The 16,804-nt window shown below is 38.0% G+C and overlaps 1 protein-coding gene across 2 annotated transcripts in view; it reads left to right on the top strand.

Annotated features, from left to right (window-relative positions):
* The window catches only part of kcnq3 (potassium voltage-gated channel, KQT-like subfamily, member 3), a 64,691-nt gene extending 48,543 nt beyond the window's left edge, over positions 1 to 16,148 (top strand). For both annotated transcript variants that reach the window (XM_017699224.2, XM_037530987.1), the window contains 6 exons: positions 3,215 to 3,444; positions 5,518 to 5,623; positions 8,131 to 8,262; positions 8,385 to 8,480; positions 10,093 to 10,177; positions 11,511 to 16,148. In XM_017699224.2, coding sequence (XP_017554713.1) covers positions 3,215 to 3,444; positions 5,518 to 5,623; positions 8,131 to 8,262; positions 8,385 to 8,480; positions 10,093 to 10,177; positions 11,511 to 12,089 — 1,228 coding nt within the window. In that variant the 3' untranslated portion in view covers positions 12,090 to 16,148. The remainder of the gene's footprint in view (positions 1 to 3,214; positions 3,445 to 5,517; positions 5,624 to 8,130; positions 8,263 to 8,384; positions 8,481 to 10,092; positions 10,178 to 11,510) is intronic.
* Positions 16,149 to 16,804: the final 656 nt, after the last annotated feature.

The following is a 16,804-nucleotide window of genomic DNA, read 5'->3' as shown; positions in this document are numbered from 1 at the left end:
GAGTCCAACTATATCTAGTTGGTACCTCTCAACCTCCCGCACAAGCTCCGGCTCCCCCCCCCCCAGTGAGGTTACATTCCACGCGCCAAGAGCCACCTGCCCGGCCACCAGGCACTCGCCGGGGGACAGTACCCCCAGGCCTGGCTCCAGAGGTAGGTCCCGGTGACGTTGTTCTGTGCCCATTTTTCATGGTGGGATTTTTTGGATCGTGTTAGTCTGGGTCTTCACTCCAGACCTGTTCGCCCTGGGAGACCCTACCAGGAGCATATTGCTCCTGACCACTTAGCTCTGAAGATCCCTAGACCACACAAGCCCTTCAGCCATGACAAGGCCCCGATCCAGGAAGTTTCACAATCAAATATGTCAAATGTTTCAGTAAGTGTGTTCAACGTTTTTTCCTTTTTTATTGTTTTCATTCTTTTTTGGGAGACCTGCTTCCAATTTTTCAAAGAAATCTGCAAGATTTTTTTTACACCTCCAAAGTTCAGTCTTGAACTTATTGAATTTCTGCTTCTCAGGTAAAAACAAACACATTCAGTGATGTTAAGTTCTGGATTCTGGGGTGGCCAGGCCATTGTTCTGAGAACACCAAAAAATTCTTCATTTGATTAGCAAAGCTTTTTCTATTTACTTTTCTCCATAACAGCTTCTTGATAGCTACACATCCTTTCAGACTCACAGTCTTGAGTGTCTTCTCACAGTGAAAGGATGGACAGAAACACCTGTGGATGTGTTCAGATGTGAAGCAAGAATGAAACAGCTTTGTGTACTGTTTATCTCGATGAATAACTTACTTAATGGACATTAAATGAAAGAATGAGGGTCTATGACCTTTGACAGTTCTCTATAGCTTTTGTAAAAGGTACTTTACAAAGTCAGGAGCATGTTTAGTGCTGATATTGTAGGTTAGTCCTGTTTTACTCAGGTGTTACTGCAAAGTCCTCAATTTTGTCCTGTCATTCATTAATTCATTCATTTGTGTGAATGAGTTACTGTCAGGTGATGTTCTTTTCCTGTCTCTTCTCACTTTTCTTTCAGTGCCAGTCCACTCACTGTATGGCCTATAAGCTCCCCACACACACCCCTGCACACACACACACTCACAAACAGGGGCAACAAAGTCCATCATTTGTCTATAGACGATCCAAGTACCGTGAGAAGTGGTTGTGTGTGTGTGTGTGTGTGGGTGTGTGTCTGTGGGAAAGTGTTGTCTGTAACTGCATGGTAATCAGTTGTAATTCTGTCTGTTCTGTCTGAGCAGATTGTCTCCATCTCCTTAAAGCTTCTCTCACCAGTGCAATCTCCTGCTTTTCACTGCACTCAAGAGAGAGCCTCAGTCCACTGTGTGTGGGAGAGTGTGTATCTGCGCGTGTGTGTGTGTCTCTGAGGGTCCATCCTAAGGGATTGGCCACTACAGAATGCCCTGTGTTGTTTTAGGGTATTGTTTACGAGAACAGGGTCTGGTTTCGCCTGTAGGCAGAGTGTGTGTGTGTGTGTGTGTGTGTGTGTGTGTGTGTGTGTGTGTGTGTGTGTGTACGTGTAAAAGCTCTATGAAACAGTCATGGTGAACTGCCCTTGCTAATCTCTAATCCTAGAATTCAGAAACAGAAGTACTGCATTTTGTCAGTGTTTTAGGAGGACCAAAAGGAACAATCAGTACTTTTTTAGTGGTGGGGAAGAATAATTAGGCAATCATCTGATTTACTGTGAGGGGAAATAGGTATTCAGATGCTTTTGTTTTTATCATTTAATATTCTTTCTCTGCATATATCCACTTCAAATTTAAAATGTCTTTTGACTTTGTACATGTAAAAATAAATGAAAACTCTGCCTTCATAAGCATAAATGCATATATGTTTAAAGTTGTTGGGTAAAAAAGTTATTCAGACACCACATATCCATAGCATTAAAAAGAGTCAAAAATACTTTTTTACAACACTGTTATTGACAATGTCAGTTTTTGTCCATTCTTATGGTAAATGGTCTTCAGTCCCCCAGCATTAGAATGTTTCAGCATTTTAAAATTTCAATGGGATCTGAGTCAGAAGATGCCTGCATCTTCACCTATGGCAGGAAAGAGTCTTGATTTATTTTGGCTTTAAGTTTAGGGTCATTATCTTGTTAGAAAATCAAATTTCTTACCTTTTCTGGTAGATGAGATCAAATTCTTATTTAATATGTCACAGTACATTACTACATTCATGTTTCCTTTGAACATGACATGACATGTAATGCCCAAATATAATTTACAGAGATGTAGCTCCATATCATAATGCTCCCACCTGCATACTTCACTGTGTTTCTGGTGTTGTGGGTATGGCTTTTTAGGGAAAACCCCCATTTTCTCCAAACATCACAAGCTGACAATTGCCAAAGGGTACTATTTTAGTCTAATCTCTTCAAGCCTTTTTCTCCGATTTATTTAAATGCTTGTGTGCAAATGCTGTTTTTAGTAGAGGAGTTTTGCGTGGGGAGTAGGAATGGAGATGATTGCAGTGCAGTGCTTACTGTTCTCTACTGTTCTCTTAAGTGACTGCTGGCTTCTCTCTTACTTTCCTTATTATTAAAAAGTAAATTTGAGGATAACAGGAGAGTTAATTATCATTCACCTTTTGTGTGGTGTCAGCTGTTACAGTAAGTTAACTAGGCAGTTAAATGTGAGGGCAGTGGTTGTTGATTGTGTTTCATTTTGTTTCTCTATGATTATGGAAGCTGCTGTAAGCTAGTTAGCAAGTTTCCAGTTATCATTCTCATTATAACATTAAACTCTGGGACATAATGCTTCTTCCTGGCACAGTCTTGGCAATTATATGTCACCTATAATACATTGTTTAGTCTCATAAAACGTTTTTTGTGTTTGCCTTGTTTGAAAACATCTTAATAATCAGATCGTGTTAGTTTAAGATATAGTAGTCCTTTGGATTAGTTTACATATTACATTTTTTGACATGTAATCAATAATCTATACCGAAACACATTTTTAAAGTAACCTTCCCAGCCCTCCAAATCCTACCCAAAATCTGACTTTTGAATGTATGTTTCAGACTTAACAGAGTGAGTCACAGCAGTGAAGTATGCCATGTCTACGTATTATTTTCTCTACTGACTGTGTGATGTAACATTTTAACCTCTTCCCTTTGGAATGGTGGCATGCTCCTTGTACTTTGCAGTAGAGAGTGTAACATTGCTGTGTGTTTCTCTGTATGTGTCTCAGTCAGAAGCTGACACTGCTGGACCGCGTGCGTTTGCCCACTCCACGCCCGTCCTCGGTGAGAGGGCGCTTCATGATGCCTGCAGGGAATCCTGGGAGTGGAGCAGGGAACTGTGGGCCGACAGAGGTCGAGAGTCCATCCAAAGAGGCAAAACCTGCTGGCTTCACCAACAGAGAGAGATTCAGGACTGCGTTCAGAATGAAGGCCTATGCTCTGAGACAGAGTTCAGAAGGTATGAACACACACACACACACACACAGGACTGCATCAGACTTTATCATTGAATTACATTATATTACTTAGGCCAGTACTGCTTTGCCTACAACTAAACCTAATGTTATCCTCAAATATAGTTGATAAACCATGCAAGCTATGTTTAGCATCTGAACCAACACAATCTCAAGCAAAAGTTTGGAGCTCCATAGTCAAATTACATGCTTTGTTGATTTTCTATGTAAAAATAAGTACACATCCTCTACACTTCTGCAGATTTAATACACAATTACTGCTTGTTTACTAAATGTACTGTAAAAAATGAGGAAAAATGGAACAAAAAATGTGTGCAAAACATATGGCATATTGTATATTTCATGCTTCTGTTTTCCAGTATGTTAAGTTTGGAAAATAAATAGAAATTATATTTTGAAAAAAATTACATATTTAAGTTTGTTCATAGTAGAAGAACATTTACTTTGACCAGGGGTGTCCACCCTATTGCATATGGCTGTAACTGATGTCAGTGGCAAACTGTGACTATTAGAGTTAGGACTTCAATTCAAGCCATATATATCTAAACATGAGAAAAAAAGCCCACCTCCACAATAATGCTAATTGATGTATTTGATGCTTCTAAAAGGCATTCCATGTTTTAGTTTAAGCTAGTTATAGATATATTAGCATATTTGCATTGTAGCAGTTTCCCAGTGACTCAGTAAAGAGCCCTGGTATAGAGCTGCCACTGTTTTCCAGTTCAAACAACCCATTGATTTGGCTGCTGCTCATACTGAAATCCAGTGGTGTATCTAGAACTTTGAGACAGGCCTTTTAGCACAAAATTGGTCCCATCTATTGTACATCAAAATGTGATTGGTTGATTCCTTTGTCACTTTGTTATTACTCTGATGGTGATGTTCGCTCTTCTCTTCAGCATTTGGAGTCCTAATGAATGGTAGAGCTCTGCCTAGATACCATGGAGAAATACAATTCTCCTTCAAGAAATTAACCCTTTTATTTTCATCCAGACCTTAATAATGGATTGAGTTGACTCAATTTAAGGACACCAGAGTTCACACAACTCAAACTTCTTAGTTGAGTCAAAAGTTCTCTTCATTTTTTGTTCTGTGCCTTAGTTAAGTAAAAATAATTGTTTTTTAAACTCAACTTCCCCACTGCTCCACTCAGGGACACAGATTTTGTGTCTACAAATGTTTAATACACTGGAAAAAATATTTGTTGTTTTAGCTTAAGGCGTGGTGCAGTCTCATGTAGTGTAGCTGTTTAATGATTCATCCCAGCAGCAGGAGATTGGGATTTTGAATCCCAGGAATACCACAGCTGTCCATATCCAGAGGCCCAAGAGAAGAACATGCCAGATGGGATGTGATAGGAGTGCCAGCTAGTGGGGAGATTGAGTAAAAAATGCAAATTCAGTCTTGTTTATCTAAATGAGATACAGACCTAAAAACAGTAGCTGGAAGAATTTTTTGATTCAGCTCAAGTTGTATGAACTGTATGAACTCTATGAACTTGTATGTCCTCAAGTTAACTTAAGAAAAGCCATGTAATCAGTTACTAGATCATGTTAAATTGAGCCGACCTCAAATTTTTTACAGTGTGAATAAAAATGAAGTTAAAAAGTAGACATGTATTTATGAGTTCTCTGAGATCATTAGACCTTCTCTGAAGGTCTACAAAGGCCTGGGGTTTCCCTTTCGGCTGGTGTAGCTAAAGAGTAATGGAAGCTTGTACACCACAATTTGGCATCATAAAATGATCACACACTTGTCCATTTTTAGTGGTGTCAAATTAACATTAACTCAAGTCTGGTGCTTGAAAGTGGAAAAAAACTACAGAAGACTAACGGGTGAGACATTCTCTCATGTCTGACTCACCCTAAGTTCTGTATTGTTAGAGTGTTAAGCACATATAAAAGTCATAATTATTTCTGGCAATCATCAGTACAATATAGATGTGTCTGCAGTATTTCTTTAATGTAAACATACATTCAAAAATGTAAATGCTTGTTTGTTATTGCTGATTGCACAATGTCTGTTATTGACAGTAATCTTGTGGTTGTTCCTCTTAGATGCAGGTGGTCTGACAGACCCCACACCTGAGGAAAAGGGCTTCCCCCCTGACATCCTGATGGAGGAAATGATTCCTACTCTCAAACTAGTCATCAGAGCAGTAAGGTAAAAACTCAAACATACATGTGCAACCTCAAAACTCACTTAAAAAGGTACGTGTGAAGGTGAACAGACACATGTCTGTTGGTGAATGCTCCCAGTGCTGACCTTCACTCTTAGATGAACTAGGATCAGTAGCGGTCTTTGTCATCACACAAACCAAATAAATGCTTTGTGGACACATGTAGTTGCCATGCTGTTTACATGTAGTAGACAGTTTTTTTCATATTTCTTCAAAGATACCATAGCTAGCCAGCAAACCTTTTTACTTTACTTCCACATATGCAAAACTCTGATTCAAAATCAAAACAGAATTATTTTCTGTCCTTCTCTCTCTCTGTGTGTCTTGGTCAGTGCTTACTGTAACATTTATATAAACTAACATTTATGTTAGCTTACTTTCATTGATGCTATGTTAGCATAGCAGAAAAGAATTCGTTAAAATGAACTGCCCATGCTCCACCCACAAAGTTTTCATAGCAACTATGGCCAGGTTGGGCAAGCTTTATGGAACATTAGCAAAAATTCCACTCGAGCAAATGAGAAAGCAACTCAATTTCTATGAAAATACAGAGTTTAGATTGCATTGCTAATTTCAAATCATATTTATTTTGTATACATATGAAAGGGCTCACTGTGAGGATAGATTGGGATAGATCAAACATCAAAAGTTACAACAGTGGCATTTATCACACCTAGTTTCAATTACCTACACTAACACAGTTCAGCTCAGCATGCCTACAGTGATAAAGATGACAAATCTAACCAAAAAAGAAGAGATGCTATAGAAGATCCAATCTTGGTTTCCTAAAGAACCTTTCAGTGGATGGTTCTTTAAAGAACTATTTTTGTAAATGAGATATCTAAGTATGAAGAATCTCCATATAATCTAAAGTTTCTATACCAATGACAGTTTATGCCTAGAAGCATACATCCAAGCTATAAACCACTGTAGAATCTTAATTTTAAAGTAAAAAGCAAAAAAGACATTGTGTACAAATTTTGCTTCTTTACTTTAAAACTACACAAGAATAAATAGTCACACAATGTTTTTTACATAAATACAGACAACAAGTGGTGTACCCAGTAGTGCAATAGTGCTCCCTCACATTCATGCTTGTCATGCATGGGCTCTAGATTACATTTGTGATTTCTGTTTTTTCTAAATTGAAATGTGTATCTCAGTTAAAGAAATGGAAGACTAAAAGACTACACTGACTGTCTGTATGACCTTAACGAAGCTTAATGAGACTTCTTGAAACAAAGTTTTTCCAGTGTTCTGTAAAGCTTGTACAACTATATAAGCGCTGCTACAAATGAACCACTATGTGAGTGGAGCACAGATAGGTCAATTAGTCCCCAGAAATGACAGACCCAGCCCTGGCTGACATTATGTCTTATTTGGAGCTGAGTGCCCTTTTTATTACACGGCCAAGCCCCGCAGAGGTAATGCAGGTGACCAGCTGTGCGTCCTCTTCTGTGATAAAGAACACTCTGTCTCATGATTTAACTCCATGAATATAACACCTCCTCCCATCCACTATTATACATCATTGTACTGACAAGCCATTTAGGACACACATCATTCAGCCCACACATCATCCACACACAATGTCCTCACCATCTCTCATACGCAGCCACATTCACATTTACACAACGTCCTCACTTTTCTCTCTCTCTCACACACTACTGCCCCCAACTACACCTACACATTCAGACATCCCCATTACTCCTCACCTCTCTCTCCCCATCACACTCTCTCTCTCTTTCTCACACACACACTCATGCACACATGCGCGCGCACGCACACACACCCACACACACACCCACCCACCACTCACACTAATAATCCCCTAAGTTCTCACATACTCCCGCTGATTAATGACAGGAAAGTGTGGTCTGCCTAAAATATCCACTTATAAAGCCCCTCATCCATCGAGTGAAATGGGTTTCTATTAAAGGGGCAAGGTCATTAACCTTTAAATACTAGCTGAGAGCAATAGCACTCAGCAGATTAACAATCACACACATGCATTCAGATCATGTTTAAGTCATATAAACTTGATTTTTTTAAAAACAGATTTGCTTGTATTTCTTTAAAAAACTAAAAAAAAATTAAAAATAGCTAAATAAAAGCTGCACTATGTAAGATTTGGAGGTTTGGAGACCTCTCTGGTGGAAATGTGTGATAAATGAAATGGCTATATTTGCATAGTAGATGCATAATGACCCTTGGTTCCTATCATCACCATTTTAAAGAAATCTAACTACAGTGTACCTTTTCAGTCAAAACACTCTGAATGACCTTTTTTGCAAAAATTATGATAAATTGCCTCTAAATGCATAACTTAGAACAAGGAACAAGTTACTACCGACCCCTGCACTTAAGATGTTTTGAGTAAGCTGCAGCAAGTTCAGTCAGATTCTCTACATTTAACTTGACCTACAAAATGCTTTCCCTTCTTTATCTTTTCTGTTGTTGTCTGAGGTTTATTTGTGCATGTATGTTTTAGGATTATGATGTTCCTGTTGAATAAAAAACATTTTAAGGAGACTCTGAGGCCATATGATGTGAAGGATGTGATAGAGCAGTACTCCGCAGGACACCTGGACATGCTGTGCAGAATCAAATACCTTCAGACACGGTAACACACACACAAACACACACACAGGTATTACCTCATTTTATGGGGTCTTCTGTATCTTACTGTGTTAGATATTTAAAAGAAACAAATAAATCTGTGCTTTCTGTTTCCCGTCTCTCCAGAATAGATTTGATTCTTGCTCCTGGACCACCGCTTACTCCAAAACATAAGAAGACCCAGAAAACACCTTTCCCCTATCCATCTCAGCAGTCTCCCAAGTGAGAACCTCTAATGAAATGACATACAGTGACTAAAAAGAAACCTTAACAACCAAATTTACTAACCTCTAAATAACCAACATAGACTTACTGTAAAGAAACCTCAAGCAATTACTACTAGTATTAAGTTAAGTGATACTTTTTTAATCCCACAACCAGGGAAGTTCCACCTCCACATCCATGAAATGAAACAAACATACATACACACTAATGAGCACACACACACTAGGGGGCAGTGAGCAGCCCTATCCACAGGACCCAGGGAGCAATTGGCGGTTAGGTGTCTTGCTCAAGGATACCTCAGTCATGGACTGTCAGCACTGAGGATCGAACCAGCAACCTTCCGGTCACAGGGCCAGTGCCCTAACCTCCAGCCCATGACTACACTACTACTACTACTACTGCTTCTGAACGATCTAAGCTATATAAGACTGGATAACTAACTCTAAACTAATTTGAACAGATATTCTATAATCCTAAACAGTATATGCTCAAAATCTACTGCTTCAAGATATAGAATCATTACATGTAATAAGGCTATGCGGTTTTAAAAATATATATATGTATATGTATTTTTAGCTTTTTATCAGTTCCCATTTTATGTAAAACCAGCATGTTTTATTGCAACTCACATTGTTTGTCAATATATATATATATAATGTGAAATTTACAAAATACAAAAAAGGGAAAAAAATATGACCATGTTTGTAAGAAAGCCTATTCTGGCCAGGTGGAGGAGAAAAAAGTTACCTTTTTCCTGCAGCATACCAAAACAGACAAATAATGGCTGATTTCCTTTAAATTAATAATACTCATTCCAAAATAATTACTTTCCTGAATTTTAGTGTCATTATTTCAACATTTAAAAAATACATATTATTTTAATTAACTAAAACAACAAAGGAAACACTTGTTAACATGTTCATTATGTACATAAGCCTGTCATGACATCTGACATGACTGACATGCTTATTCCAATAGGTGTCATTCACTATAAAGAATACATTTGCCATTTAGCTATATATGTTAGCTATACAAAGTTAGCTTGTATATGCAGCATGTTTAAGAAAATTTCACCAAATTCAGAAATCCCTCCGACATCTGGGGTGTTTATGGCTCACAGGCTTTGCTAGAGCATTGAATTAATCACAAACGTCTTGACAAATCTTGACAAATCATTACCATAATTAACCCATTATCATAATCCTACAATAATTACATGCTCGATAAACCTAAAATAATTCTACTCATAATACAAAATTAATCATAAGTGCGAATCTTAATAAGTCTTGATGTGAGTCTAAATTAAGTAAAAGCGTCATCCTAAAACAGCTTTAGATTGTGATTGTAATCCTGAAATGGCTGTCACGCTACATTAACCCTGATGCTCCTCCTGCTCTCTCAGGCTTACTGCAGAGGGTTTTAAGTCTCTCTCTCTCTCTCTCTCTCTCTCTCTCTCTCTGGCCTTACCCCCTTTTTTTCTTTCTCTCTCTCACACTCTCTCCCTATCTCTCTCTCGCTCTCTCTCCCCCTCTCTCTCTCTCTCTCTCTCTCTCTCTCGCTATCACTCTCTCTCTCACTCTCTCTCTCGCTCTCACTCTCTCTCTCTTAGACATGAGGCTTATCTGGCTAAAACAGGCCTGCCAGATGCCGAGGACCAAAGCATGATGAGTAGATTTGTACGTGTGGAGAGACAGGTACTAACACCTTCAGTCCCCCACTCCTTTCAGCCTTTTACACTCACCCCTTCTTACATAAATTCAGTTTTTACTGAGCTGTTTTATTTTTGTGAAGAAGAGATTCATGATGATCTTTTTCTGGTTTCTGTCAGAATGTTAACTCCTTGAACCTCAAGGGTCAATGGCAAGGATATGGCTCCATGCTTCAGTTCCATACACATAACAACATAACTTTTATATTAATATAAAAAGTTACATAACAAATATATTAAAAAATAATATTTATTAAAATAATTTGTAGTAGGCACTGGATAATTAGGCAGGGATTCATTTGTAAATGATAAAGTCCTGGAACCAAGGGTGGTCAAAGGTAGGCAGCCACCCAGGGTCTCCATTCTTGTATATTTTGAATATAATAAGCTATTCCTATGAATTCCTAATTCCTAAAAATTGCTGTTATTTGTGATTGTAGGGATTTTTTTGAGTCATTTCAATGTTGCACCTCCCTCTGGTCATGGTTATAAAGGTCTCTTCTTTTGGATGTAGAGATGGAAAATCTAAGGAAGTTATCCGAGCGCTTGAGAAAAACACATAAAGATGGAGAAAAGGAAAAAGTTTGTTGTTAAATTTTTATTCTTTTTTTTTGGCACAACACTCTTTCAATTTTTTGTGTGGATGGGCAAATATGTTTTTTTTTTTTGAAAATAGCCTGTAGCTACTTTCATATCCAGACCTCCTTCTTAAATATTTCTAATGACTGGGTTCTTTCTGTTTGCTCTGCAGTTTTGGGGTGATTTAGGACTTGATAACAGTTACTTTTAGACTTTGGAGGCTTCAGAATGATAAGGCATCTCCTACTCACCTCATTATCTTCTCTGTCTGTGTAGATATTTCTGAGATGGTGGGGCATTTATGGCAACATAAGTAATGTCATGGAGTTTTAGCTTTTATTTTTGGCAGAAATCAAACTTGTGTGAAATATTTAATTATGGAGTTTTGACAGCTGCAATTCAAAGCCTATTTTATATGTATCACACCACCAAGTAAAATCTCTGCCTCTGCTTTTTAGTGTGCTCTGTATTTTGTGCAATACACATGCTCAAAATGTTCTTCTTGAGGTATGTCATGAAATTTTATGATGTATTATTCCGCTCTACTTGCATGTTAATGTGAGCGTTTTTAAGTAGTTTTTGTGATCACAAATGTTTTAATAATGCTGCTAGTGTGGACAAGGCCTAAAATCTATACTGTTCTGTTACACCGATACTGGTATACTGATATGAATTATACAGCATTCAGCACTAGCTTTTACTGTTCCTGTTTTCTTTGTGTTATCTTGCTTTTGTGAAAGGTGACAGACATGGAGAAGAAGCTTGACTTCCTGGTGGACATGCACATGCAGCATGATCTCACAGGCCCCACCCATGTTACCATGGAGCGCCACGACCCTTCAGTCACTGTCAGTGTTGCCGGAGACCGAGTGTACTGCAGCTATGCTCCACCTCTACACTACACACCCTTCTACACACTCTCACACACAATGTCAAACACACATTCTCACTCAAACCCGGCAAGGCCCACTGTCTTACCGATCAGTCCACTGCCCAGCCATTCCCCTTCTGACCACCTGGACCTATCAGAACACCTTTGCATGGATCAGGGGGCAGGGACTCCACTGTCATTGCTGTCCGTCACGCATGAGGAACTGGAGCGGTCACCCAGCGGCTTCAGCATCTCTGCTGAGAGAGAGGAGGTCATGGGCAAAGGCTCGGGAATCACAGCAGGGTCAAGTTGGGGACGCGATCGCCGCTATTTGGCCGAGGGAGAGACGGATACGGACACTGACCCTTTTACTCCAAGTGGACCCATTCCACTGTCTTCTACTGGAGACGGATTTGCCACTGATGGAGCGTGGACCACCCCACCTTGAAAAACACATGCATACGTGCACAAATACACACATACGCACACAAATATAACAACATACATTTTTAAAAAACTAGACTCTGTACAGCACTCACAAACACACGCATATGCTCAGACATAATAATCTTCAGAAAATATATAAATATATATCAACATCATGCTTTACCGCTGCAAAGCAAGGAGCACTGCATGGAATGCATGCGTTTTATCTTTTTCGTCTTTAGTGGTAGACACTGCACAGGGGCAGACCAAGAAGGGACTGTATGTTGGGGGGGAAGCAAAATGAAATGCTATGCCATTTTTGTACACTTATTTTTATATTTACGACCATCTAGCTTTTTCATATGCATGGACTGCATGACGTTCACCTATAAAGCAGCTAACGGTAAAGACGTTTCTTCTGCTTTGCACTTCACTCTTTAATAAAAATAAAAAAATAAAAAAAAGACAAGGGTTCTTTGAGCAATGCCATAGAAGAACCACTTTTGGAGATTTGTGAGGAAGAAGAACCTGTTATAGGTTTAAAGAAACTTTATACTGATTAAAGGTTCCAATTTTCTTAGAGTCATTACATTATGTGAAGATTTTTAATTTTTAAAAAGGCTCTTCACACTTCAATTGGAGCACATAAAAAAAATCCCCAGTGTTGCCTAACACTATGAATACAGTGATTTCAGTTCAATGATTGGCAGACTACACTGCTCTACATCCAGTTATTCAGGCCTAATCAGGGCTGTACTTAGATTTTTGAGCATGTAGCACGGGTGCTATACAAGTTGCAAGTGTAGTAGCACAAATGAACATTTTTAAGCACTGACATAAAAAAATGACTAATGTAAATGTAAACTAAAGTAAATGGAACAATATAATTTTAAGTGCTAATAAAATTGAATCATTTTATCTAGATTAATTCTGATTCCCAACAAGGGGACACTACTAGTGCTTAAGTAGCCTTTTTTTTTCTGCATTTGAATGAGAAGAAACCCACGGCAGCAGATATGCATGGCTATGCATGTTTGGGTTAGAGTAACAAATCTGAAAATATGAAGTGAAATAGTTCTAAAGGTAAGGCTCAATACTATTTAAATATATATGATTTGTAATTTTGTCAGCTTATTCTTGAGAAACAGGCTAAAGATATCTAGTTTAAAGAGAGTAAAACGTAGTATGAACAGCAGGGGGTGCCTTAGCTTCCAATTTCACAGACTTCTTTGGGAAGACTTACTTTCTTCAACAAGCAAATGGTAAAAGCCTTAATTGCTAAGTTTATGTATGACAACACAGCTCTAAACTGCATTTTGTGCATCCTTGCTAACATGTGGTTGTGTTCTTTACTATTTAATTTACTCAATAGAGTACAATTATCATAAACTTCAGAACTTAATCTGCGTCACAGCTCACTCGAGTGTGCAGAGCAGATGGTTTGGGCAGTTGGGATATGTTGTTCGATATTACATGTGCCATGCAGTCAGAACAGCTCAATAATTGACTACAACTTCCATGAGCATTTGGAGTGACAGTATTGTGTGCAGTCTTTGTAATCAAACAAATGCAGAGTGTTCTTTAAGTACTAAAAATATACTCAGAAAAACATATTGCGATGTGACGTAATTTATCGGCACATTGTCCACCCCTAACTCCAAGGTTCTTTAGAAAACCAAATGTGGTTCTTCTATGGCATCATGCAAAAAATTCTTAATGACACCTTTATTTTTAAGAGTGTTATTATGTCTTCTGGATCTTTTTTGCACTTAGTTTGTGTTCCAGGTAATTTTTTCATTGCAGTGGAGAGCTTTCTTTGTGGTAACCAAATTGGCTGTTTCTCTTATTTACAAGTTTTATTGCTGTATTTGTTTCTCTCTGATTTTTGGCAGCCTGGTTATCAGGCGTGTTTGATTTACGGCTTTGGTTTTCACTTTAACAAGTAGAGAGTTTCTGACTGATACAGAGAGCATGTCCCAAATCACACCTTGATCATTACCAAGTGCACTTTTTTGGACATTGCAGAGTATGCTTGTAAGGCGGAGTGTGGACGTATGGGACCAAACAAACCAGGCCACCAATGCTGCTCTGTCCAATCAGGAACTGTTCTATGACATCACCACATGGCTTCAGCCCAGCCAATCACCATGGAGATCTTCTTGGTGTCTCTTACCGTGATTGGCTTTCACAGCTTCTAAACTGCCAGCTTAAAGAATGTTGCTTCTTGTAAGAGCATCATGGAACTGTCTTCTCCATGGTAACCATCCATACGCCTCACAAAGTCATTGCAGTCCAGCACAGAGGTTGTTGACCATGACTGTGGTTGTAGTTTTAGGCTTTTAACACTAGTTAGTGTACTTTTACAGCATAACATCTGTCAATGATTAAACTAATTACTGTAAAGAATGAGCGGTAGATTGGTGTATATATAGAGGTCTTCCTAAAATGTTACTTTTAACAGATTATTTTAGGGCAGCATTGCTCAGTTCAAAAATATTAACTGGTTAGACCTTTAGAAGGCCCGGTGTGTGGGCCTACATTTCACTTTCCCAGTCTTATAACTACATATTAGTTTCATAGTAGTTACCAAATATAAGTTACAACATAATATAACTGAAAAAGTAAATGTATTGAATTTACCTGATTCAATTGTGTGCACTATTTCTGCACAAATTAACTACATTACACTAACACAATTTTGCATTTCAGTTTGCTTACTTTTGGCAATATTAGTTAATGTAACATAATTGTATCTTTGTGGAAATAATGTGCACATTTGAAACAGGTTAATTCAACACATTACCTTCTCAAGTGTAGTCACTCAATAATAAATCTCAAGTTCAGTAACTGAATAAAACACCTTGGGCTCAAGGGGTTAAAGCCCAAAATGTAAATCATTAATAATTAATAATCAATAACTAATTATTATTTTTTGTGTATCTCTTGAAGTTTGTAGTGAGATACAGAGGAGAATGAAATGAGTCTTGGTAAAATCCACCTAATATCAGACCAGAAATTCTGCCCAAGAATGGGCACAAATGCTTGATTCAGGTGCAACATTTATTAATATACCGGCAAAAGTTTGGAATGATCAAAATTGCATATATCAAGAAAAGTTACTTACAATATTTGACAATTTTGTCACTTTTTTGGTGATTATTAGTGGTTCAAACAACAGTATGTCCCTGAATCAAGACCAAATGCTATCCATATTCCAACAGCATTAATCTTCACTTGGTATGTCTTTATTTTGGTAAAGTCAGTTAGTGGAGTTACAGGTAGAGTTGACTGATCTATCCATGCTCTGTCTACAAACGCACTCTTTCAAGAAAAAAAAGTTACATCTGCTGTATCCTAACACTGTGCTTCCACATGCATACAAAATACATACAGTGCTCAATCTTGGGACACCTGTATCACTTTCTTTTTTTTTTTGAGGAACGTGCTTTCATATGTTGAGAATTACATAATTCCAGCTATGTTATAATCAGGCCTGGTTCACCAAGTTAGCAGCCCCTGGGCACAAATATTTGGTAATCCTCTAACTAGCTACCTTTTTGGGGTGGTATTTTTTTATGATATCACAGCAGGTTATATGAGGCCTATTTAGCACCACAATGGCAGTACACTAACTGCAGTGTTGAGCATGTGACCGCTATAAGTGCATATTTTTTTCCAATCAAGACTAAAGAACAGAAAGATTACCTACACATTAATGAGAATACAGGTTAACATAGACCCAACAACCAGTGCAAAATGTCCCTAAAGCCTGCGTTAAATCTTCACAAGCAAAATGTTTACCCCAATGAAGAGGACAGAAAAAAATGGAAAGCTAAAATATACATAAAGTCAGAAAAAAGCAGCAAGCTTAAACATCCAAACTGTAAAATATCCTAGCTAAAGCATACTGCCACATTGGGTGTGGAAATTATATTTCTTACATTTATATCTTACCTCTGATGACAGTTGTTATGGATGATGGAACTGAACTTAACCTTTTTTTAAAAAAAAAAAAAAACTCAAGTGGCTGACATTTTATATTTGGCTTTGTAAATGGACATCTTCCAGTCTACTGAAGTTAGAGGTCTCACTTTTACAGGCAGAGCTTTTAAAAATCTGGAGCTTCAAATACATTCAAAGAAACTCAACGCTAAAAAGACTGAAATCTTGACCAAAGTAATAGAAGAAGTGAAACAGTGGCTAAGCTTTGGAGGAGAAAATGAAGCAGATGTTCAGGAAAGGAAAAGTTCAGGAAAGATGTGCAGAGGATTCTGGTCGCTCATAATCCAATGACAAATAAGTTTCTTTTTCCTGCCTGGCCCCCTAGAGGCTCAGGCTGCTGGGCATACCCCCATAAAACACATGATGATCCATGCCTGTTTATAAGTTATCAATCAATACTTTGGGTACAGTGTAACAGTAGCCAACCAGAACACTTTAAATTTACTTCGAAAAAGGTTATGAAGTCAAACACTTGTTATATTCAAACCAGAGATCTCCAGTGCTACTCCTGGAAAGGCACCATCCAACACACCTCAAACATTAACATTTTGAAAGATATGACTTTAGAAAACATGAATATTGAGTTGAATTAATTCTGTCTAAAAATATTGTCTTGTTAACAAAATGTCTGTGAGAAAGAGTACAGAAGTATTGAAAAATCCAAAATCAATCATGGAAAGTGTTCTGGAAGTAGAGAAAACAAGCAGGGTTTAGCATCAGCCATGCCATATGTAC

The sequence above is a fragment of the Pygocentrus nattereri genome, chromosome 19, assembly GCF_015220715.1.
Source record: "Pygocentrus nattereri isolate fPygNat1 chromosome 19, fPygNat1.pri, whole genome shotgun sequence".
Taxonomy (NCBI): Eukaryota; Metazoa; Chordata; class Actinopteri; order Characiformes; family Serrasalmidae; genus Pygocentrus; species Pygocentrus nattereri.
Note: the sequence above shows the minus strand (reverse complement) of the source record. Positions and strands in the feature narration are given on the sequence as shown.